The sequence below is a fragment of the Lepisosteus oculatus genome, chromosome 8 (genome assembly GCF_040954835.1).
Source record: "Lepisosteus oculatus isolate fLepOcu1 chromosome 8, fLepOcu1.hap2, whole genome shotgun sequence".
Classification (NCBI taxonomy): Eukaryota; Metazoa; Chordata; class Actinopteri; order Semionotiformes; family Lepisosteidae; genus Lepisosteus; species Lepisosteus oculatus.
The window spans coordinates 51413224-51439654 of NC_090703.1; the positions used below are offsets into that span (position 1 = coordinate 51413224).

Consider the following 26431-nt stretch of genomic DNA (forward strand, 5'->3'; position numbering starts at 1 on the left):
TTTCCAAGAAGTTTTCTCGCAGGAGAAGAAATAACGAAGATAATTTGTTAACTTCCGCACACATTTCTATTTATTAATTTCATATTCTTTATGCAGTGTACATTTAAAAACACTAATCTTCCTCTGTGATGAATGTTACTTTCTACTTACAGTAGCTGAATTAATAATATCAAAGAAGACAGCTTCTTTGTTTAACAGAGACATCCTGCAGAGAGCAGTATCAGTCAGTTCTGTAACAGTCCCAGCTATTATACTTTTAGTTCTGAAAGACAAAAAAACATCATAAACAAAGGTCTGGATAGATCAGTTAGGTTTTTCAGTGGGTTGATCATTAAGGCTCCTACACAAACAAGACAAAGTGTGTCTGGATGTGTTTACCTGTGTGTCTGGCCTCTGATTTATCATGACATCCTACAGTACGCGCTCTGCAGACAGCTAGTTTTAATGGTATAGGCTCATATCTCGATTAGTTTGGTCAATTGCTAGCGATCACTGTTGTTGACAGTAAACTTTGAACGTATTAAGACCACATATGGACCAGGACAAGCAAATAATATCTTGTCTGTATCTGCATTCTTGCTTCTTTGTCTGTGTGTGTGCAGTGTATTCTACTGTATATTGTATGTTTTAAATATTTAGCTGTTAAAGATCTCTCCAAGGATATACAGTAGATAAATGCTACTTTCTGTAAAGAAGAATAATTAAACACGCCTGACACTGATAACAAGTACTGTACATTGCTGGTAAAGCAGTATTAAAGATTAATACTGTACAGTAAGGTTTATAAAGCACATGTCTGTTTATAGTATTTAATAATAATGTACTGTCTTTCTCTGTGTGTAACCAGTGTTTCTGGGAAAGATTGTTTACTTATCAGTGTGTTTTAGACAATGTCTCTAATTCTGCTGTTCCTTTACTTGTGCCCTAGAATTTCACCCCCAGATTCATAAAGCTTGATTAGCCTGCAGTAAATCCACAGCTGGGAGATTTCCTCCAGCTGCTGGCTAATGACACTACTGTTTCTACGACATTGTTCAGACTTGTCCTGGGTGATTTGTGTCCTGTATTTATTCTTCTTCTGTCCTAGCTGAGCATTAAAGAATATAGGTAAGCCATTAAATGTCTTTAAAATAGGTTCCCATTCGCCCTGTGTCATCATGTCTGTTTCCCTCTGCAGGCAGCCTGTTTAAAGATATAGCTATATAATTGCATTTTAAGGCAGGCGGTTATTAACAACAATGTTATGAGGTTGTGAGATTCAGCAGTGTTCCATAAATAGGAGTAATGTTTCAACACACCATCATGCAGATCGCTTCTTAGCAGAACTCTTCCACAACCAGGTCTCTAATTTAATAAAACTTTACTTGGCACAATTAAAGAACTGACAATTATGAATCATAGGATGTACTCAAGAATGGACTTGAGAATCTGCATGCTTGATTACATCTTAATGCTAAGTCTGCTCTCATTCCTCTACATCTTCACCTCACTTTACTTGTCCATAGATGAACCCCCAGAAAATTAACTGCCCACCTGATGACAGGCACTACTTGGGTACAAGAGTGAAATGACCATGTACTTGGGTTGAAACAAGTGCTTAGAAGAATATTGTTTTCATGTGCATGTGTCAATACTACTAAGGCTGTACAATAATCACAACACTGTGCTAAGTCTGTGCTTGCGTTCCAATTGATCCCTGAAGACACTGCAGGATCTTTGAAGTTTTGACTTGAAAGAGCCTATTTGAATACTCAAGGAAAAGGGTACAGAGTCGCTCTCTAAGCGCTGATCATAGACAGATTAATGAACAAGAACCACAGCCTCCACTGTAAGATCAGTGAGAAGTGGCTGCGTTGTTTCTTAGGTATCATATCTGTGAAAAAGCGCTGAAGCAGTTCTCATTGTCGTTTACACATTTGTATGCCAGAAGGGTTTGAAATCAGTATTCTAGCTCAAGACTAAAAACTATAAAGTTTCTTAAAACTTTTGACGTACATATTTTACATAAAAGACAAAGAAGACTGTTTTATTTTTTTCCTGAACTGAACCCATCTGTTTATATATTCAGTATAGAAAGTACAGTATATATTGGTAAATCGGAGGCATTGTGCTGGCTGTGAACATTAGTTTTGTGAAATTTATAAATGTGTTTTTTTATGTTCTCCTCTAGTGTCTGCCCAGATCTTAAAGGCCAGCCTGGACACCATGGAACGCCAGATCCAGCGCCTGGAGAATGATATCCAAAATTTCCCCAAGTCAGATGACGAGCAGGATAAGTTTGTGGAAAAGATGTCTATATCCTTTCAGAAATTTAGCTCCTTTGTGTTGTGGTCAGGAAGCTATTCGTGGTGATGGTATTTTAATATTCCTATCTTTTGACTTCCTTCTCTAAATCACAGACAGTTCAGTCCTGAAGCTGTTGATATTGCACTTTCATGCAGTCTTCCCCTGTGGCTCATTGTGTGGGTTCTCTCCCCACAGTGTGTGTTAGCCTAGAGTGGTTTAACAGTCTAACCTACCGCAGGCCTGACTGGAAGCTTCCTTTGGTAAATCAATTCTCATTGTTCTTCCCTCATTTGGATTACAAGTAATTTATCCACTTACAGTGAAGGAAAACCATTTGATTATTTGAGCAAATGAATTTCTGGTGAAAAGGCGCACTGTATCTGCAGTGCAGATTGGAAATAACTGTGATACCTCTAACTATATTGCGTTCATTAGGGCATGATAGAAGTAATAAGCTGTTTAGATACTGAATGTTATGAAGCAAAGGATGACATGTAACCCAGTTTAAACAAGTTTTGCATAGCAAAGAGAAGCATGGTAAAGGCAATACTAGATATGGAGTGGGGTTTTGCATTATTATTTAATTTAATTAGAATTAGTAATTTATTTGACTGATGCTATTATAAAAAACGGATTTACATTTGTACTGTACCCTTTTATTATAGCTGGCTGTTTTACCAGTGCAGTCTGAGTGAAGTACTGTGCTTCAGGGTACTATATCAGTGTCCCACCTGAGATTTGAACCTGTAACCTTCCAGTCCAAGTCTTCTTCAAAATGGTGCCCAGGTGACTTGAAGTGGATGAAGTGATGATGCAGGGGGCTCTGTGGGAGAACTGTGTCCTAGAACAGGGTTTGAATATAAGAGAATAATGAAGAAGGGCACGTTCTGTAGATGTACTGTATCATAATTTGGACAGAATTGTCAAGAGTTTCTCAAGGATGAGGTAGACCAAAGACTGAGGGATTGTCACACCAAGGGTCTTTGTAGAGGAGGAGGCAGAGATATGTTAGGAAAACAAAGAGAGGAAATGAGAACTTAAGAGGGGAATGTAAAGGAAAAAGAGAACGAGACCTAGAGCCCATCAGTGGGGAACACGTTTAATAACAAAGTGAAAAGAAGGGGTCAGACCTTGAAATATGTAGTCATGACAAAGAGCTGGGAAAGGAGGAGAATCTGACATTTCGTGATCACTCAGACAAAGGATGCGGGATCATGTTCAGTTCTCTGGGCCCTAGTCCAGGTGCAGAAGCTACTGTACAGTATGCTGTTGGAGATCAAGAGAGAGCTGTGAAGGAGCATGGGGTGAGTAAAGATTCCCTGACAAAGAGCAGGAAAAGAAAATGTACTGGAAGAGGGACACGCAAGGCATGTTCAGTGATGGAGTTCAGTAAAAATAATGTTGTATTAAAAGTATTCATACTACTGTGTTAGACTTAGCCTTTCACTAGTTGAAAACATGCAGTTTACCTTTAATATTTTAGGAGACATCCAATTCCTTTAGCGCTTGTTTTCAATGTCTTATGAGTTTCCTTCCATTACGAATCACTCCAGGCTTTTGTGTACAGTAGCTTTCCATTTCTTCCATATATTGGAAATGGATATTGTTTTTCTGGGATTCAAAAAGGGCTCATTTACAGTATATTGCAATCTAAAACACATCTTTCTTCCCACAAGAAATGTCCTGGTACCCTCATGAGCTGCGATGAAATGTATATTTATCTATGTATATGTCTATTGATGATCACCATCAAGCTTTGTTCCTCTTAGACATAAGGAAACAGTTGAGAAAAATATAACCAAAGAAACCAGTAGCCAACTCAAATATACACCTGAGATTGAGAATAACAGCGACACTTTAATGCTGGACAGCAGCTGTAATTGGCTGCTTTTTCTGGTGTGAGCTGGTACCATTATTGCTAAATTTAAGAATAATTAATTTCAATATGACATCTGTAGTAATTAAATATAAATATAAAAATATTCCTTATGTTAATTGGTAAGTAATCAGCATTCTTTCTTTAATCAACTGTTTACATTTAGGATATATTACCAGTTTAGTTGAATGTTTTACATGGTATTAGATAAAGACACCAAACACAAACAAGCAAGAAATTGTATTACTTGTGAAGTTAAAAAACAAACACAAGAAGGTTAATAAACTCACACCAGCTTTGATTTTCCAAGAACCCAGGCGGGATAAGATCTGTCTTGTTCTTATTAGATACAGTGGAGTTGGCTTTGATTTATGTATTACTTTAACAGACCCATAGAAAACTTGTCCTCAAGTAAGAAAGGAAATAAATAGATGTAGATATACTGAAACAATACCTTTGTTCATTCCCTGGGCGTTGTCTCAAGGGGAATGTAAAGCTTCCTCTCCCTTTTAGAGATTCAAAGCCATTTCTTGGTTTGGCTAAACTGGCATTAAAGGGCATGATGACTGATTTGCCCCTCTGTTGGTAGGGAATCATCCCAGATTTGCTTCAGAAATTGACAAAAATTAAGTGATGAAAGGTTGAAACAAAAGATTTTTTGGCAGCTTTATTATCAAGTAGTCATGCCTCAATTTTTAGGACTAGCCACTTTGTCCTACATTTGGGTGACAGGGACAGACACCCATATGTGGCTCGGTCGAGCTCCACCATCTAGAGTTGATGGAGTTGGCATTGTTGTCTACCCAGAAAGAAGCTATCAGTTTTCCATTGCCTTTGTGGTGACTGTAATCGATGCAGAGCTCCTGAGAGTGATTGAAAGGGAAGGGTGGGTGTGTAGGCAATTATTTTGTCCCACGATCTTTCTCTGGTTCCCCTCTCAGACATTTTTTGTTTGCCCTGTCATTTTGACCTGTGCCTGAACCCTAACAGAAGCATTTAAATGAAGCAACCAATCTTTCCTTCTGTAAGTTAGAATGAATAGGGCAATCTGGAACTCATGGTATTTTGAATGCGTTGGGAATCAATTCAAATGATTGGGTACCATAGATCGTCTTTGGGCCTTCTGAATAAAAGATGATTATGTGTTTATTGTATGTTTGGATGTCATTCAAGCACAAGTCGTTCTGTGCATGCAAACAGAAATTGACTCCAGTTTTTGTACTCTTGAGGAGAAGGGAGTTTGTAATTTAATTTTCTTAGATCTGTTTCACACTGTATGTTTAAAGTCTGTTTTTATTGTTTTAGGTAGTTGGTAAGAATAAAACAGTAGTTGTCAAGACTAAGATGTGACTGTAAGAAAGAAAAGAAAAATTATAGTTTATTTAGCTTAGCAGACCAAGACCTACAAATTTTGAAATTCTGCCATTAACATCCCTCAGAAAAATGCTGTGAAGTGTTCTGGGATGGTGCATATCATAAAACACATTCCGTTCCAAACGCTTGATTGAGAAACTGTATTTTGAAATTGATATAAAAGTTGCTAAAATATATGGGGTATAAGCTAACAGCAATTGTGCACTTTGCTAATCAATTCCTATCATTTTTATGTGGTCAGTGTGTGTGACTATGTAACCCATCTCTAACTATCTCTTATTGCTTTCTGATCTTAAAATATTGTCCAACTAGATATGTTTTCCTTTTGTGGTTCCAGTCTGATTTCAGTAAGGGTCACGTATTCAATGCATTTATTACAGTATTTTCTCTTTTGGAAGTGAACTCTATAACCATACAGTACCAGTAAGACTTCCTTGCAATTGCTTGTGATATGAAAAGTCCTTCTCAAGAAGATTATACTGATCATGTTTCTTCCTATTGGGATAATACATGCGAATTATTGTAAAGGGTGTTCCTTCAGTAGTTTAGCCAACAATTTTTAACAGAAATAATGGGCTTTTAAATGAAATATGAACCATAACAGACCCTCAGATGTCTTTTGATAGTTGGTCTTATGAGATTTAGAACTTTAGAACAAGCAATGGCATGTACTGTATAAGGGAGGAGCTGGGAGAAAGGATAGAGGAGGCACTTGATGGCCTTACTATGGGATAATGGATTAATTGGTTTGTCCAATCAAGCTGCAGCTACTGCTGGAAATACCATAATTCATCCTTTGATATCCATCTCTTGATGTTCCCAGTGGTCTGGTAAACACTCAGGGACTCTGTAGCTTCACAAGACACTTAACAAAATGCCCCTCTGCCATTTAGAATGAATACCCTGTCTTTGGTTGATCCCAGGCTTTGCTTGATATTGGTTCAGAATTACCTTCTGAGTGACTTGGGTTTAAAGTTTTTATTTTGATGGAAAAAAAATATATTTGGTCGTTCCCGGGGGATCTGAATGGGTTCAGACACAGAATAGGATCTTGCAGTGCCGGAGTATAGGGGCAGGACGTCAAGCTTCATAATTACCTCTAATGAAATGGTGAGGTGTCTGCTGTTCAGGACAGTGAGAGACTGGAACTAATCCCTGGAGATGTTGGACCTCTGCCTAGATAGAAGTGCAAAAAGAAAGACAGCCTTTTCCTGCTGACAGGAAATCTGTATAAACTGGGCACATGACTGATTTTTATTTAAGTTTCAGCTTGTTCCTTTTCTTTTTTCCCACCTTTGAATCATGACAGAGAAAAATTGTAAAAGTAAGCAGATGAGATGTGTATATTTCAGAAACTACAATGAATGTTTATTCTCATTGTTGCTGAAAACCACAGTGTGATTGCAAGGAGATAAGATCAGTGTAATTTTTACATGCTTCTTGGTTTCAAAATGTTATTATCCTTCTTATTATTATGTTTACTTCGTGGTGCATATGCTCATATTGGTTATAAAAAAACTAAAGAAATACTGATAACTTTTTTATCTTTTGAAGTCTGTAAATGGAAGGATGGAAAGACAGTTTGTGAATCAGGATTTTCCTTGCACCTGGTAAATGAAAAAGATCAAAACAGGTGAAGGAAATGATTGTGAGCTGGAGGGAGATTGGTTGGAAAACTGTCAGGAAACCAGCAGAGAAAGAGGAATGGTCATGATAGCAAAAACATCTCGGGGAAGGGGAGGCTAGGAAGCAGTGCAATGAGTTACCATGCAAATTTATAATTGACCATTTCATTAAAAAACTGTCGAACGCTTTCAGCCACCATAATAGACATGCATGCTGATTATTTTTCATTTTATGCAAAAATTCATTTCTTGACCTTTTTAATTTGTTACAATTCAAATTTCTCCCCTCTCTGACTTGCATCTTAATTGTATGAAGTGTAGAGTACCGGCTCTCTCTTAGGAAGTGTATGTGTGTGTCAATGTTACGAGCTGAGGAAGGCTATGTTTAGGACACTGAAACCCAAATGCATCAGCTGTAGCACTGTACAGTACCTCAGTGGATAAATTAAGGGCATATGCCTTGGTGAGAGGCCGTGGCTTGGAAATGAAAACTGAATGGCTAGTAAATAATTGGAACTCTGTAGTTCACCAGGATTTTAGAGTCAACTCACTTAGTGCAGCTGATAAAAAATCAAAAGGAAGATCCCATGGCTCCAGAGCTTCTCCTCCAGGGAGATGTCTTTCCTGGAGTTCAGGATGCCACACTCGGGCTAGGCTGGGGGTCACTGGCTGCAGGCCCTCTTGTGTCCCCTGAGATGGAGGTGGGGTAGGTTTTTCAGAGGGATCCTTGGCCTCCAGTGTAAAAAGGGCTATTGCTCTTAGGTTCCTGCAAGACTGGGCGATGTCAATAAATGACATTCTTGCCCTTCATCTAACTCCTGTTTCTTTCCTGATCCCAGCGTGAAAAGAATGCATGATCTTTGCGCTGTGTATCTCTGAGGATGAGTATGTCTCTGAGTGTCTCTGTGTCTCCATTGGGTTCCTCTCAAGATAGAGAGGGCTGGCAGAGTCAGAATGAATTTGAAAACTGTTGCTGGTTTCAAATTGAAGTGGTAAAAGAGAGGGGAAATTATTATTCACATAATAAAGCGAGACAAATGCATAAAAACATGTCTTGCTAATTTTTCTGTGTTGCAGCCAGATTCAGAAGTCTTGTGAAAAACTGTGTTCCAAAAGAGAAAAACAATAACAGCACAAACATCTTATGAAAATGTAACAAAAACAACATACATTACAGGGATCTTGCTCTGTTCAAAGTATTTTTTATTTCTGTCATATTAATATTTTTTATAAGCATTTGCTCTGCTGTACCCATTAAAAAACAGTCTAAAAAACTATAAACCTTTAGCAGAATGGCCAGGATAGCACTGCTGTTGACAGAGATATGAATTAACATGAGCACTGACAGAATCTGTAATTGAACAGTAAGCAAATACCTGGACGCTTGAGATAAAATGAGAAAAAAAGATAAATTGAAAAATATAATAAAATGAACTCCTGTCCTTTGCAAATGCTACATTCTCTTTTTTTATTTTTGAATAAAAATACCTTTTAGAAATCAGGTGGGAGAGATTATTGCAGGAGCAGCTCCTCCAGTATCAGCTCCTTCACTCCCCCATCCCAATTTCCTTTCAAAAGCTTCCTGGCTTTTTCAAATGCAATTCACTGTTTCCAAAGCAAACTGAGTGGTGAATTAATAATTATTTACTGCACACACAGCCCCCCAAGCCTTTTAATTAACTAGGACTTTTATTTTTAAAAAAGGGAGAGAATGAGATTTATTGAGTGGACTGATAGTTCTGTCCATATCTCTTTTTCCTTTCCACAGCTACAATGCCTAACCCAATTTTATTCATCTGGTTGCATCTGTCTAGATTACCATTGTTCAGGAACAATAACCAGGTCTAATTTACCCTGTGTAGCATGAGGCATTAATATTTTAATTAATGAGCTATGAATATATTTCAACAGAGGGTAAGTAAATAATGCTCATGAACAGTCTATTTGCTGATGACTGTTAATGTTGTTGGAGTACAGTGTATCAGGAAATGTATCAAGCAAAATGTGCTCTGTGTGCTGGTGTTTTGCATGTTCTGAATGCCTGTGATGTTACAACAGGTGTCTGAATGAGGAACAGGATCTGAGTGGAGTGTGGGTCTCCACATAATGAATAATCATCTAATGAGTAATTACAAGAATATAAACAATCAAACAACAACAACCACAACAACAACAACAACAACAATATAAAAGATTTTATACAGGACCTAAGGCAGGTGAAGCTAACAAATGTTCCTGAATGGAACTTTCTGACAACCTTTTTGTTGGCTTTGTTTTTACATAATTCACTTCTTGTTTGTGCTACTCTGACTCATTTTAGAGGCAGCGTGTCCCATAACCCTACTGCATAGGAATATCACGACTGAACAACCAATTGTCACTGGAGCAGCACAGAAATCTAACTTCCTGGTCCATTGGGAGGTCTGGAAGCTGTATTTGAATTATAACTGTGTGCTGTTTTTGCATGTGATAAAAAAACCTACTGCAGAAGAAAAAGGAATTATATTCTATTCTATTTTACCTTAACCATGTATATAAAGAGGTATGGCATTAACCTAGTGATTATAGTGATTATAATTTATCTCTTTTTCATTTACTTTAAGAGGTTGAATTTGTTATATTGGACCTGCCCCCCCAAAAAAATCTCATCTATAGAGTTTCTTTTAATAGACGCAGAAATACTGAATTCTTTTAAATGTCTGATTTTCCCAGTTTTCTCCATTTGTATTTGCAACTCTCTCAGGAAGTTGCCCCTGAAATGCCAAGTGCATTTTAATGTTAGCAAAAGACACAGAAAGATTATGGACTTTTTGTGAATCTGTCATTTTAAATCTGTCAAAAACAATACAACACCCCTCTCTACTACCAGTGGTGTCCTCTGCGGGGTTCCATGGGTGAATACATGGTTATACTGTACATGGAGTATAAGACCAAATTTCAATTTACTGTACAGTGTCTATAGGGAACCTGAAAAATCTGAAGTCTATGTGGAAGCACCAGACTTTCTCTAGGTGGATGCAAAGAACCTAAACTAAAAATTAAACTAAAAACACAGCGATCACAAAGCAAAGAAATAGAAGAAGTAAAATTTGAAAGTTTGGTAGAGATAAGACCCCTGCAGACTTTTCACACTGCAGAATGGAAAATTCAAAACAGTCACTTTTCATACGAGTTTAGAAATTCTAGCGTTCAACTATCCCAAAACCCTAAAGAGGAGAAAAGAAGAATTATAGAGCTTAACAAATTTAAATAAGGAAGTATGTTCATTTTTAAATGTTGTAGCATTAGCTTGAAGAGAATTGCATGAAGAATGGAATGATCAGTTGTAGGCTGGCTTTCTCAATTGTATAATTTAATGACAGTAATGCAGCCTTTGACCAGTTCATTTTTCTCAGTAATAGAGCACTGAAATAATAAAAATTAGATAGAAGATGAGTCAGGGATTCTGAGACATTGTCTAAATATAACAGTATCTCACCATCATATTGCGATATACTATAGGATACCATATGCAAGCAAAAAAAGAACACCTGCTTTGTTTTTGAATACATGATCACAACAGCACAAAAATAATAACAAAATGGGAAAACAACAAAATTTAAAGGTTTTGTTACTCCACACCACCTTCCTTTCGTATATTGGTTTCATGGTCTAAGGGGTTGTAGACGGGATAAAAACTAAAACATTCTGTTTCTGTTACTTTCAATTATCCTGATTTCTTTTATCATTTGGAGATGTGGAAAATCTGATGGTAACAAGGGACAATGTCTTGAAGGTTGGAATGAATGAAAAAATATTTTTCAGGTGCAATCAGATCACAGACGAAGAGAAAATTAAACATTTTCTAATTTAAAACTTAATCAAAACTGTGGCAGTTCCTGAGTGGTGCTGATCTCTGCCAAAGCACAGAGCAAGTGTCCCGATTAGTGTCTGGGTCTGAGGGGCAGCAGTGGGTCTGCTGCCTGTTAACTGGGTCTGATCCCTTAAGCCCCTCATCCTGCATGCAGCTGCCTCTGTCTCTTGTATGTTTTCAAGAGATATTTAGGAAGGAGGTGCTGATTTGTGATGCAGATCCTGTGACTTACTGTAGCTTGCCAAGATGTGCCGAGAGTTACCAGCCCTCCTTCTGTGGTAGGGAAGCTGGTCAGAGCAAGCAGAGGGCAGCCAGAAAATAGAGCCTCTAAAATACAGTAGCTTCTATCTTTGAAGGTCTTTACTAGCTTGTATAATCCTATCCGTTCATGTACTATGTGCTCTTTCTCAAAGTATTTATCAAGAATATTATTAAAAACTTTTTACATTTTAGATTATACAGTTTACATGCAGTAAGAATAGCTACAGGAACTCAGTTGTGAGTGTCCAGTCTTTCCCTTCAGTGATAAATTGGTCTGTGCCAGTAGCAGAGAAATAGAAGTAAATATGAAAGTTTGGTACAGATACGACCCCTGCACACCTTTCACACTACAGAATAGGAAATTTAAAACACTTCCCCTTTTTATATATTATTTTAAAACTTCTAGCATTCAGCTATCCCTATAAGTACTGTAAGTCAGAAGTGCTACAGGTCCAAATCTTACAATTACTAAACCCCTATCCATTAAAAAAAAAGCCAAATGGATACTGAGAGTTTATCTTCTCATTCTGTATTTAATTAGCACTGCAAAAATTAATATTATGTATATGTGTGTGTGGGTGCTGAGTTGATTTTGTTGAACATTCTTTGTTTGGATGCTCTTAGCATGTTCTTGGCTAGTGCCTTTCCTGTTAAGGTCGCAAACTGGGGATGTGGTCAGTCACCCTGTTCCTTCACCATGTGTTTGAGGGCTTGTTGCTGTAGAGAAATGCCACGGTTTGGCTGAAATGAAAACTAGAAAACCCATCTGCTTCAGCGGATTTGAAATAGTTCTTGTTGCTCTGAGATGGTTACTGGGGATATTGACCTCTCCATGTGGGGCGACATCTGCAGAAGAAGGCTCTCATCTTCAGCCTGAAGAGGTGAGCACAATAGACTTGCATCTGAGTGTCAATTTACACTTAGCTAGCAACCCAAAAGAATAGACACTTTCACAGAGTTTTTCCATGGGCCGTTTGTTCCTGAATCTAAGGAAAGGCTTCAGGACTTGAGCAGAACTCTTTGAGACATCTACATTTCTTCTTTCAAACCTAACTAGTTATTGGTGGAAAGTATGATTAGGAATATCCAGTTATCTTTTTTATGTTACATGCGTGTTATTTATCAGTTTGAATTGGTGTTAACATTAGAATCTGCCTTTGACTTTCCATCACCTAATCAATGATTCTGTAAAACGTTGTCTCATGAAACATTCTTTTTGGTGATTTTGCATGGTTTGCATTGTAGAGTTTTTCTTGGTCACTACAGTTCATTTTGTAAATGGCTCATTTTTATTTATTACAATATTTCTTGTACCTCAATAGGGGGCTTTTTGAATTGCCGGCAAAAATAATTTGATCTTCCACACATACTGTTTAATTTAACCATTTAAACTAATACCGGTGTTTATTTAAAAAAAAATCAGATTGGAACTAATTATTCCTGGTTATAGTGTATGTGTTGTCGAAATTAGCTGTTGAAATTACCATACCCAACTAAACTACAGCTGATATACCAATTATTTCTACAATAGAAAATAGGCATGTACTTAATGTTGGCCAGTAATGTGCAAAAGGAAATAGTGACATTTATTCTTCTGCAGACAATAGATTGTTCACCAGTGGCAACATATATTTTAGTTTATTGCAAATAACCACTTCTGTGTGTTGTGGAAGGTACCTGGGAGAATTTGTTGATATAAAGGTTTTCATATCATTGCAGAAGTTTATGTAGCACCAAATGAACACAGGTCTAAAATGTAAATCAAATTAATGTTAGAACGTTTGCTACATATCTTAATGTTATTCCTTCCACTGACATCATCTAGAGGAAAAGATTTATATTCCTCAGGACCTGATGAGCTCTGCCCTCTAGTTTCTGTGTCTTGTCCTGCTCCATTTCTGGCAAGCTCAGAGACCTGCTTGTGAGTGCAGGTATCTTCTAGCTGCCTCTCATGCTATCTCTTCATATATGAGCTTAGACATGCAATTACTTGGATTTATTGACTGCTTTCACCCACTTTACACTAATTAGATTGTTCATTATGTAAATATAGTAAGCCAATTATCTCAGAATTGGAAATTGATTCTTAGGTGTGCTATATGTGTTCAGCTGCTTTCTTGGGAAGTCTTGCACATGCTTATTGAAAGAGTAGAGCATTGCTCTGATAAAGAAAGAGCGTGAATTTTAAAACAGGCAAAGTTAGTGTTTGGTTTATCCAGCTCAGAAAGAGAGGATCATTGCAATGAAATGGAAATCTAATTAAAGTGAATAATTGACAGCAAGAAACACTAACAGTTACAAACTGCAATCCAGCGTTAATCAGCAGGGTGTTATTTATTAAGAAAATTAGTTCCATCAATCACATAGAGGTGACTGTGGCAAATATATCCTAACAGAATACATCCTTTCATTCCTGGAGACTTGAGGAAAATACACGATACACACTTCTGGGATGGCATGAACATGGTAGAACATGTTTAAGGGGGCCTATATCTTAACAAAATCAATTGTGTCTCTAAATAAAGTGATAAAAACTACAGCAAGGTTACACAGCATATCTCTTTCAAACTGCTATCTGGTTCAAGAAGGAGTGAGATTTCTCTGTATCGACAAGGTACCCCTGTAATTCTTGAAGCTGAAGTGCATGTTTATACATGAGTATGTCTGTTGATGTTCTCTCTCCAGTTTTCACATCATGGCTAATAAGCAGAAGGTGAAGATTAGCGAACTGGGGTTTCAACATTCAAGGATATATTTTCTTTAGACTCTGTGGGCTACCTGTCTAAAAATCTCCTATTGATTAATTATTCATCTTTTATATATTACTTGTAAATGGTAAAAATACTAACTATTGATCTACCTAAAGCGTGAAGGGGGACCTTGAGGCAAAGTTACTTTGTCTTTGTAATATAGTATAGTATAAATAGTCATTTAAATGTGTAATATAGATTAAAGGGCAGCACAGTGGCTTAGTGGTTGGCATTGCTGCCCTAAGTTCAATTCCTGCAGTGGTATCTGTGTGAAGTTTGTGTGTCCTTCCTGTGTTCCCATGGCTTTCCTAAAGGGGTAGGTTTCCTCCCTTAGTTCAAAGACATGCTGGAGGTTAACTGGCTTCTGGGTAAAATCGCCCTTTTCTGAGTGAGTGCCTGTTTGTGTCTGTGTCTGCCCTGCGATTGACGGGCAGCCTGTCCAGGGTGTGTCCTGCCTTGCTCCCATTGCTTGCTGGGATAGGCTCTGGCTCCCCCGCAGTATTGAATAAAGCAGTTAGGAAATAGAAGGACTGGTGTACAGTAGATTAATGTTATATCATCAGGCTGTTTTCTCTTGTTTGTCTATAATGAGGACCCATTTAGCTGCTACTGAGCTGCATTGCCTACAAACAAGGTAGTTTCCCAACACTTGAACTGGAGGCTCAACTTGGAATCAAGCTAACAGTAAGGTCTTTATCATGTCAGAGGTGCTCCTAGTAGTTTGATTTTTAGATATCAAATTAAATACTAGGCATTTTCTTTTGTTTTTCTGTTACCCAGCATTGGAAGATGTTCCCATTGTGTGAGATTTGGTCTGTCTTCCCCCTCCCAGGCTCTTCTTCACATAGAAAAAACTTGCTGTAATTACTTCTTTCGAAGTATGCTGTGATAACAGAGCCATTTGACAAATTGAACACTGGCCTGTTTGGATTGTGCAATTATGTTAGAACTAATATTAAAACACTTCAGAACAAGACCACATACCTCCAGCATATACTTAATTGACAATTGAACCTTAATTAAAACAACACCATGTTCACAAAGGGTGGTAATTTGTCTTTTGTTGGATTGCTCATCTGCATATTTGTGTTTGATTCCTAAGAAAGTGGAGCGTTCCTTGTTCTTCAGTGATGGCGGGGGGCAGACTGCAGGTTCTTGCAGCTGCAAGAAAAGGAAGTTGGTCACGTTGCACTTTAGGTCTCTATTATAACTGTATGTTAGTATTCTATTAACATGTTATTAAACAGTGTTATTAACAGTTAATTTCAGTTCATTACTACAGTACATACACCAACTGTAGTGGGAAGAAGCGTGGCCCCAGGCTATGAGGCTATGGTCTGGAATAGGGTTTTGTTACTAACATGCAAATAAGCTACATTAGAGATTGGTTATCAATCATCACATTGATCTTGCTTTGTTAATTCTTTATTAGCATACCCCATCTCTTAAATCTCTTTTCAGAAATGAATTCCATATATAAATGACATGTTTAGAAACGTCTTTGCCAACCCTTGTTGCATAGTGTGGCCGAAAAATTGTGTGAGTGGGGGGGGGGGATTGTTTACACAAACATGAGTGCCACCTGACCAAGGACTGACCCTGAGTGAAGTTTGTCCCTTGGGTGGATCTCCCGCGAGTCCTGCCCTCAATCTGAGACATCTCTGCTTTGACTGCTTCCCTCCGAAGGCCTGCAGTCTTCAGGAGAGCAAAGAAAGGAGTCAAGATGTGGAAGGATGGAAGTGGCCCAGACCCAGTGGGCCAGTGACAGATGCAGTGTGCTTTTGTCTTTACTCTCCGCTGTTTTCTTTTCTCTCTGCAGTTTTCCTTCTTCACCTCCCCCAGCATTGCTCTCCTTCTCATTAGGGCTGAAATAAATGCTACTGTAACAGGGAAAGGTTTTCTGTCTGCTAACAGACTTGTCATTACCAAGCCATCGAAAGGTCAGGGGCTGCTTCTTTTAAAAACGTTTCCTTTTTTTCTGGCATTTTAATTACTGAACCAGCTAAATGACAGGGACAGTGGAGGGACTAATTATGCCCCAGTGCTGAAATGGAACGAAGCCAGTTCTAGTTGGCGAGCTTTCAGCACCCAGATGCCTCACAGCACCCTGGCTACCCCCCGTATAGTCACGCAGGGCATCCCTCTCTTCAGAGGGCTTGTCACTCAGCTGTCAGCTCTTTCATTCCTGTACAGGCTTTATTGTGAAGGCTTTGAATTGTGGGAGAGCCACATGTGTAAATAACAGCGGGGGTGGGGTTACTAATTGTGACAGATAGAGCTTTTCCAAGTAACCTACAGATTTTATGATTGAGTGTTAAAATCTATTGATTTAGATTAATTGAACAGCAGCACTGTGTCGTCAAGTGGAGGAGGAGTGCTGGCTGGGGCTATCAGCAGCAGAAGCCAATAGACGCGTATGTAAGTTGTGTTGCTCAGCATGCAGATCTCCAGGTTTACTCTGGTAATTTAACAGTGCCTTATTACTCCTCCCTGTCAAGCACTCTGCAAATAGTATCCTACAAATAAGTAGCAAGGATAATTCTAATGCTTACACAGTGTGTGCTTTGATACTGCACATCAATCTGGGTTCTAACACAAATGGGTTGTATAAAATATACAGTATATAAAATAAACTTTTATTTCTATGGCTTGTATTATAAAACTCATCTGTTGCCTTAAATTCTTTCAATTTGTTTTGTAGTCCTCTGCAAAATTAATGTTTTTATTATTTTACAGAATGTGCAATTACTATTCAGTGTACACTATATCGTGAAGAAAAACTCCACATTTCCTATTGACATGGGAAATATAATACTGCATACTAAGTTATCGTCTTGTCACATAGGAACCTAGACAGCAATGATGACCTAAGATTGCTCAGTATTACAAAGCAGTAGGTGACCTCAAAGTTAGCAATAGACTAGCTTTTAAAAAGGGCAGAGGAGTAGAAATCAGGGATGCATCACCAAATCAGCTGCCATCTGTTAGTTGTGGCTCTTATATCTTGGGCGTTATGAAAGCTAAAAACAGGAGGCAAGTGGAGCAAAGAAGATAGCCGGGAGGCAGCTGAAAATTATAGCCGTGAATGAGGCATTATCAGATGTAATGATTAGAATGATTGAGGAGATTGCTGATCCCATTCATCTCACAGCAAGGTGATGAGGGACAGTCAAGACTTCCCTACAAATCTGGAGCCTTCTGTAAAATAAAAAGACAGAGAGAGAGCAGAATGCCTCCAGGGTGTTGATGTAAGAGTTTATCGAAAAACTGCAATGAAGTTTGTGTCTTCTCAAGGAATGACCAAGACATGTACTTGACCTTCAACGGATTTACAGGTTTTTTTTGGTTGTTTTCTTTTTCTTTGGGAGTACTGAAGCTCTAACATGTAACAATGTCTACATGTCCGTCTAACGTTTTCACCCTGGCATTCTGCTGAAATCAATTCATGCTGTTTTCTGCATGAAGCACCATAACCTCTATACACTCCAGCACAGTAGTGGATGGCTATAGTTAGGGTATCTTGTCATATTTAGTAGAGATTACTTCTGTATTTACCTCATCAATGACCCCCATCACCTTGGCTGTGTCGTTGGCCAGTAGGCTCCTCTGACACGAAAGAAAGAAATCACTGCTTCGCTGTTTCTTGACACCAGTGAGGTCCCTCACAGGTTTAATCTAACAGTGATGAGAAAGATAGTGATGTATGAGGAATATATTTACTACACAGTACAAATCTCACCATATTTATTAAGATTTCCCCCTTCATTCTATCTGAATAGCTCTTAATAGGTGATCAGAGAATAAGGGCTGCTGTTTAGACAGTGTGTTTTAACTTTTAATGGCTCAACCAACAGCCTTGCACAGAACAGTTTAAACAAGGTACTGTATCTCCTCACTACTGAGTTTCCCAAAGGCTTTTCAGAGTCACAAGCTGCAATTTTTGCTTTAACATTTAATTTACTCCATATCAGTCAGCTGCTCATATAAAGCCCTTTTCTCACCTTTGGCCTCTTACATCTGACTACTCTTGACTTTCTTTGGCACATACGTCTGGTCAACAGCCTGGGTGTCCAACTGTTCATCGACACAGACAAAACTCCTGTGGTCGTTTGACGTTTCTGCACACCAGATTGCATTCTCATCTTGATCATGACAGGAGTATTCTCATTTGCCATGTGTTTCTTCAGTGTTTGGCGATTTACCAAAGATTCTTGTCTGCGCGGGAGAAATCTAAGATCTTGTTCATTTTCGTCTCTTTATTTATTGTTGCCTTATGTGAGTCTTCAGAAACCATGCATTATTTAATTTTTTTATTAATGAAAACAACTTTTTCAGTTGCTTACATTTATCAGGTTGACTAATCTTTTTAATCCCAGGCGAGCCTGCGTAAACCATAGAATTCTTCATCATGACACTGCAAACTTGCCTATTGGGGATCTCAGCCTGTATTGATTTCAGTACATGCCTGGCTGCCAAGTTAACAATTAACCTCAAAGTGTGCTTAATAATATTGAAAAAATGGTGCCAAGCTCAACTGCTTGGAGGCCCAAATGCTTTTCAGTTCTAACATTCTAGCGATTTGTACCATGTATTATTATGTTACAGATATTACAGGGCTTACTAATAAAGGTTTAAATTTTACATATACAGTACAGTATATAAACAATAGCCCATGGAAAACCTAATGAACATGAGCAGTTCATTTAATCATCAGCATTAATTAAATGATTGCTGATGGTCTAAACTTTTCACAGCACTCTTATTTTTAACTCTCTCTTGGAATGCTGATTCCCCTTAAGTTCAGTTTCAAGGGAAAATTAACTTTTACTTGTGATATATTTTATATAAAGTATATTTAGAACAAATAAGACTCTGTGAACTACTTCCAAACCTCTAGTGTAACAGTAGGTTAAGTTCTCTTTGGGATTTGTTTTTTACATTGTTTTTCTACTAAATCCAACAGTTGCAGGTGAGCCCATTTCAGCAAATTCAGTTTATATTTGCTCTGAGTATCTCATGAAATTAAATATTTAAGTGGAGACCTTTAGGTTAGGTAGGTTTTTGACTAGGGCTGTTTTTAGATTTTTTTGTGGTGCTCAAAGAAATTTGGAAAGAGGCCATAGTAGATTAAATAAAGATTTCCCTTTTCCAGCCCTCTGGAGTCTGTATCCTGTTGTGCCCCTTCACTACGTAGTAATTACAAAGTCATGCCGATCTCTGTTATTTATGCCAGGAACATACTGTAAATAAAACCTTGTTTTTGCCCTCTAGATACAAGTATGTTTTCCCTTAAAATGATGAAAAGAGAGTTGAATTGCTTGGCGCTCTGTCTTTATTTGCCCAGAAGGAGGTGCTGATTGTCTTAAGCAGGGTTAGTTTGGGCACTGATGTTAGACCTCCATCCTGGGGTCACAGATCCTTTTAAGTTGCAAAGCTGGAGGCAGCATTTACTACTGCAGTGCACACTGTACTGCCACAGGCAACCAGCCCCTCCGTGGGGGAATAAGATAACTTTGAAAACCAGCAGGTTTTCTTTGGCGTCACTCTTAAAAAGCTGTTTATAGATTGCGCAGCTCTGGTTTTTTCGCTTTGTTCTCTTTTTTCATTGGGCAGCGGTGTGTCCTGCTGTGCCCATCGGGCTGCAGTGGCAAGCGAGCTGATGCCTCACTGTTGGGCTCCCTCTTCATAACTCATTAATACATATTGGGTAAATAAGTTAGATCCCCATGTGTCACCCCAGCAGGGTGGAGATATTAGCCCCCAGCAGAGTGAAAGAGATCCGTCTGGCTGGCTGGCTCAGACTAGACCCTCGGTGGCGTGGGGAGAGGGCAGCCATCACGCTTGCCCCCTGTGCTAGGCTGCGCTGCGGAGCAGTGATAACCTCCCCGTCGTGAAGCAGTGTTGGGTGTGTTTTAGAGGCATGACCATGGGGGACGACATGGATGTCTGCACTGTCTCACAGCATGGAAGTAAAAGGGAATGCTCGTGTGATGTGACCTAAACGTTCCAGGAAGATGCCCATCCTGAATTGTGTTGGTGTTCTTAACAGCACATCTGAGAGATTATTAAGGTGAAAGGTAACAGGGACATATGAAAAATTACAACCAATAGTAGAGCATTTGGCCCAGGTCATTTGGTTGCTAACAATTAATTGATCCAAGGATTAGACTTGTTAACGCCCCAAAAGAGGTAATTCTTACACAATAACTACTTATCTATGCCAAGAAAACATTGACTTCAGCATCATAATAAAAAAGGAAATGTACTGTATCTGTGTTCTTCAGCAGATCATTCCAAAGACAATCAATTTTTTTTATTTACTTGTCATTGTTTTACTAAATGGCAATAAAAGTCGCAGGATCTTGAAAATCTCACTCGAGCTCCGTGCCTGTGATTTTGCCCTCATTCATAGACTGGTGTATTTTATTTCCTGCTAGCCAGGGTCTTTAAACCTCCCCTAAATAATATCTGAAGTAACCAAGCGTTTTCTTTTCCTATTTAGATGGAAATGTTACACTGAGACACAGTAATGCATTGAAATGTCTTCTTCACTATTCTCACGGGCCCTTATGCACTCGATTAAAAATACATTGTATTCCAAATTACACGTACATTAATTCAAATTGTATTCAAATTAAAAAAACAGGATTAAAAAAGTGACATTACGGGGAAGAGATACACTGTGTAACACAATAAAGGCGAGGGCAGTAAATATGTCGCCTGCTCACCCGGCATTATGCAGCTCAGGAAGATCACAAGCAGCAGCTTGTCAAAAGGAAATGAAAGTTAGACTTTCTTTAAAGGTATAGCAGAGAGATTTGTGTTAATACCATCTCCCTCCCTCTCTCTCTTTATACTACTGTTAAGAAATGGAAAGTGCTTCTGCAGAGAGGAACGTTTCCGCTGTGGCTAAAACTGCAGCAGATTATTAACCCTTTCCCATGAGTATTCCTACTGGAAATCTAATTCCTTGCTGGAGGACCTGGCCTCCCAGTGTTCTTTTGTTTTCTTTTCTCTTAGTGTCATAATGAGCTTAATGTGTTACCCAAAACTTTGAGGTGTCAACTTAGCAGTGGTCATAATTTATGCAGCGCTTCCCTGTTTTGTTGGTGGATAAAAAACACCACCAGCACAGTGCAGCACTGCTCTAAATTGGTTCCGTCTCTAACGTGAGAATCACACTTATTTTGTATTTATTTTTTCTTATTGAATAAATATGCATCATTTCTTGGAAGCAGCAGAAGAGCAATTTGGCTTTACCCTTTGAAGCATCTAATTAAATTTTTAGATGCTGGTTTTCTGAGATTGAAGCAAAAGGAACTGGGATAAAAGACAAAATAAGAGGGGTATCATATGAAGTTACGCCTGCAGTGGCAGGTCTACAGTTATCAGCCCTTTGCAAAGAGTGTGAAGCTTGAACCCTTCTCTAAACTCAGCAAGACATTGCATCCCCAGTTTCTGAGTTTCATCTGGCTTTAAGAAAAAAAGTGGAGAACCGGTAGCTGGTCTCATTTGTGTGGAGATTGCTCTGCTACGTTTACAGTATTAAACAAATGAGTTTGAGTTGGCATGATCCTCTCCAGAGGGAAAAGCTGTCCCTATAGCACAGAGAAGATGCTTGCTACAGTATTACAGGGAGGGATTCACCTCCTCATTGTTTTATGAATGCCTGTCTGTCATCCTATCTAATTCACATTAAGGAAATTTGCACTTACAATCAGCAGATTGTATTTGTATATCTATATTGTATAATGTATTTTTTTCTTTGTTCCGTTCTTTGCATCAAGATATGCTCTACCAGTCTTCGTCAATTTCCTTGCACATATTCATCTACGTTCCAGTGAATATCCTTCCATTAGAGGGAGGGAGTTATGCTTGGCAATTATACTGAATTATGGGTATTAATATTAATTAGCTATTCGCCCAATATCAGAGCTTCTAGTGATGGAATCTAACTTCTCACACTATATTAGAAAGGTGTTCATTCTAAGATACATAAAAAATGTCTTTGTCACTAGTGGGTGACTGTTTTATGCTGACTGAGACTTTATAAGCGTTAGCAGTCTTTGGCTGCTTTGTCTTCATATGCGCAAAAAGTAAGAATAAGAAGTCATTCAGTTTTCTATAATGTTGTTATTGGACAAAAAAACTAATAGGCATCGATACCCGCAAGTAACTGTATTTGCCTTTCTTTAGTCTTTCTGTTAGTCTTTTTTATTTTTAAAATGGCAAATCTTCATTCGTTGCCTGATTTAGGTCATTTTGCGTAATAAAAAACATTGACCTAAATGAGATTTCTAGGTGTGGGGACTCCAGTTTAAAATATTCTCACAGTTTTTATAATGAAAAGACTTGGCTACATCATTTAGGAAATGCCAGAATGGAGCAGTTGAATTGTGCAGATCTGTGGGAGCCTTATTGCCGGCTTCTTTGTAATACGATTAAAAAGCATAATTGCAGGTTAATTAAAAGGTTTCAATAAATCAGGTACAAAAGTCAGACTTTAACATTGTCTGTGAGAGGCTGGGACTCCCTAAACATCTACAGTTAGCCCTGCCCTAAACATTTCTATTAATGAGAGGAATGTCTTGCTTCCCAGCTATTTAAAGTGTATCCATAAGCAGGCAGTGGGAGGGGACAGCCAGTTGGTGAAATAAGTTCCCTGTTGCTTTAAGCGAAGACAGTCATGAAGTTATTTGAACCTGCTCCTTCATGGTAATTAATATGGAAACTATATGCAAAGAGTCTCTGAAACGTCTCAAGCTATAAATATTTGATTTAGTTGTAATACCTATGTACCATTGTTCTTTTGATGTTTGCTTTTTCATCTAAACAGAGTTTTGCTTAATTACTCTCAGAGGAGGGTGCGTTTGAATCGCATTATTTCTGTGATCCTCTGTCTCACATACACTGAGTTAATCATGCCTGGTGTGTTGCTTATTAATCCATAATTTGAATAGTAATTACAAGTGTCTGTGGCTAGGACCGCAGGTAATTGAAATCAGGATTTAAAATGTTAATTAGAAAAACAACTAGCATTTTTTTATCCAGAAATGTAAAAAATAGAGGCAAGAAGTAAAATTCCTCATGTCCTTCTTGCTGAGCTCAAGGAGTGTGTGTTGACATCTTGTCTTTTCTTTGTGCTTTAAGCCAGAGACAATGCCAGGCAAAGAAACTGAAAGTCTTATCTGATTTTTCAGAATCAAATGCCACCCTGGATCACAATGTCAGGTTAATTCCTGGTGTTAAATTGCCCTGAAGAAAACTTCACATTTTCATGTAAACAGTAAGTTATCCCATTATAGTACCAAATAAAAAAAGTCTAACAGGTTACTGGCAGCATGTACCTGACTTTCAGAAATGGAGCAGCTACTGTACATGGAAGGAACATCTTCACTATTGCTTGTAAAATGTTAATAGGAAACAGAAAGAAAAAAAAACCTGACTGTTCTGGTCATTTCCTTACATTGTTTTCTGTCATTAACAGCACAGTTCCCTCATTATGCACTACACATTTCATTGGCTTTATTTGAAATGAAACAGTCTTTAAAGCACAAACATCTGAACAATTGCCTGTCAGCTAGCCTGCCAAACTATTGTGACAGACAATATGGTCCCTAGCTTTTTTTCTTAATTGCTGCTGCATTTTGTGGATTCCTCAGAAGTATTTCCATGTGTGAGTTTTGAATAGATACAATCATTAGAAGTTGCTGTTATACATAAGCAAACAAAAATGGTCAAATATTCAGTTAACTAGTGAAACAAAGCTATTTCTGTCTTCTTTACTAATTTATGCTAAACATCAACATGAATATTCAGAACAAAATGAACATGAAGTTTTGCTTGGCACATGTTCTACACTTCTGACCAATATTTGTGTTTTTATACTGTTGTTTGGAATAGGATCGTGCACACATAACACAGGATACAGTATGACCTTCTTGGATGGAGTGGGCAAACGGTGTGTCCACTCTTGTGATGGTTCAGCAAAGGTAGCTAGCAGCAGAGGATAAAAGCCCAGGAATTATAATTAACAAAATAAGTAGGTTAATGCTGCTTCATTCCTGAATGGTAGCAGTTAATGATCATGAAGAGTGCTGTTGATGATACAAGATACCTCATTACAGAAATGAATGTCACTAAGAGAATAAAATGGCAATCACGAGATGTAAATGGAATTGTGATTTATTGTTGCCATTTTTGCCATTTTCCTCTTTCATGTCTGTTGTTCCACCTGCAAGGGGTAATACCTCATTTCTTGCCACATATAGTGTTGTGGAGCCGCAGAAGTTAAAGGTTGATTTACATTAATTACTTTTCTCCACGGAGAATCCCTCCTTTGTTTATTGTTTTTGGTTAAAAAATTGCTTCTTTTCAATACATGAAAGCAGTAAACCTGAGTTGTATTGTTGAGCAGCTTTCTTTCTCCTTTAGAAACAGCAGGGTCTGTAAAGGAAACTGTAGTTTGTGGGTGTTATTCAACATCATGCCTGCTCTTGAATCAAACAAGCAGTGTCTTTGTGCTTCACTTCACTCTAGCTTCATCTCTTCCAGTGAGTCTTGCAGACAGTCTTTCTTTAGGTGTGTCATTTGTTAACATCCTTTATTCTGCTTTGCTCCCAGATCGCCTTCTCTGAACACCAGCCAACCCGTGTTTGTCTTGACAACCACATCTCAGACTTTCTGAGTGAGGTTATTATTGGATTATCCATACTTAATTTACCTTTTCTCTTATTTGTTTTTGTCTGTCCCAAAGTGATTTTACTTGAGTGGTACAGTACAGAATTCTGCAGTACGTGTCTGAGATTTCTTACTTAAATATTTAATTCAGAGGTGTGAGAGAAGAGTTACTTTTTCTTCATGTGTAATGACTTGTTGAAAGTTTCTGTTTACCAGCCAGTCTTTCATTCTCCTCTTAAGAGCTTAAATGATCAATTTCTCTCGCTTTTTCTCAACTCCAAACTAAAGGGAGATGCACTGAGCCATGTCAGAGGAATGTTGACCTGTTGCTTTTAGCAGGATTTGCCTAAGACAGATGGAGATTTTATAGAGGCCAGTATACCACACAGACTTGGTCAAGGAAAGAACTGTGAGTGAAATTGGATAGGGCACCTGAGCCGAAAGAGCTCTACAGCACTCATTGATACTGAGCTCCCTGAGCTACGCACTGCTGCGCAAGTGAGGAGCTTTTCAAAGGGCCGAATGAATGTGCAAGTAAGTGTGAGTTATTTCTCCAGAGCAATACCAAAGAATTCTGAAGAAAAGCAGTAATTTTACAGAAAAATAATAAGTTCACAGGAGATGGGAAATGTGCCTGAAATGATGCACTCATCATTCTTGTTTTAGAAAACCTGTCCAGTGCACTCTGTTTAAACCTTGCCTCTTTTTTCCATTCTATTACATTTTAAGACGCTACCGAATTTCTAATGCCATTTATTGAATGCAAGGAAGATTTGCCCTTTCCCCTTCAGCTGGACAAGGAGAGACGTCACCATGTCATCCAGCTTAGCTCCATCATCATCTGGGTTTTTGCTTGTTGTGGAATGCCTGTTCTTTTGCTTATTTCCTTCTCTTTATGTTTTTATATTGTATACCTGTCTTTTATGTTGATACATTACTATCACCCTGTAAGCTGGACTGTACTTCTTGCATGACAGTGGTCCGGAAAAGCAATGCATCACCAAATACTGTATATATTATTATTTTAGATTAAAATAATTCCATGTAGGAATTGAAGCAAATTAAGTCAGGCAGTGGTGCAGCAGTGCGTTGCTCTTTCTTTGTATAAGCTGTGCAGTGATTGTGGGGTGGGGGAGGCCACATATGTTTCAGGAATTATAGATTGTGAACCTGTCAATACCAAAAACGAAGGCAGCATGTGGATGCAGCAGGGCCAGGCAATGCGTCTTGTGGAGTTAAAGAAAATCCCCACTAATTTAGCTGTTTGTCTGTTTTTTCTACTGGAAGCGCGAATCTCTGCATGACAGGATATGATGGTTCGGAGGAATGATACGTTTAGCTGGTGGATTGATTTTGAAAAGATTGCTCAGTGGGAGACAGGTAGCCTGTCAGCCGCAGCACTCAAATTGTTCACCGCAGAGCCAAGTAATTGTGCTTTCTCTGAATTCGGTTGTTGAAAATAATAATAATCAAGAGCTAAAGGTACACAACAGGTTTTGCACACATGCACATGCAGGCTCACTAACAAGATTAGACTCATACCTGCAAACATGTCTATTTACAGTATGTGTGTGAGCAAGCAGAAAGGTAGCCATGTAAATACACAGCACGTATGAGGACATGGGCTGCAATCGAGATGAGGCCACTTTGCTCATCTAGCCATTTTGGTAGCACGTACTGTAGGACAAGTTTGGTATCTACTGATACAGCCACTCTTAAAAACAAC

At 38.4% G+C, this 26431-nt stretch overlaps 1 protein-coding gene across 9 annotated transcripts in view; it reads left to right on the forward strand.

Annotated features, from left to right (window-relative positions):
- The window catches only part of diaph2 (diaphanous-related formin 2), a 491250-nt gene that overhangs the window by 378428 nt on the left and 86391 nt on the right, over nt 1–26431 (forward strand). For all 9 annotated transcript variants that reach the window (XM_015351699.2, XM_015351694.2, XM_069193808.1 and 6 more), the window contains one exon: nt 2171–2295. In XM_015351699.2, the coding sequence (XP_015207185.1) occupies nt 2171–2295 (125 nt within the window). The remainder of the gene's footprint in view (nt 1–2170; nt 2296–26431) is intronic.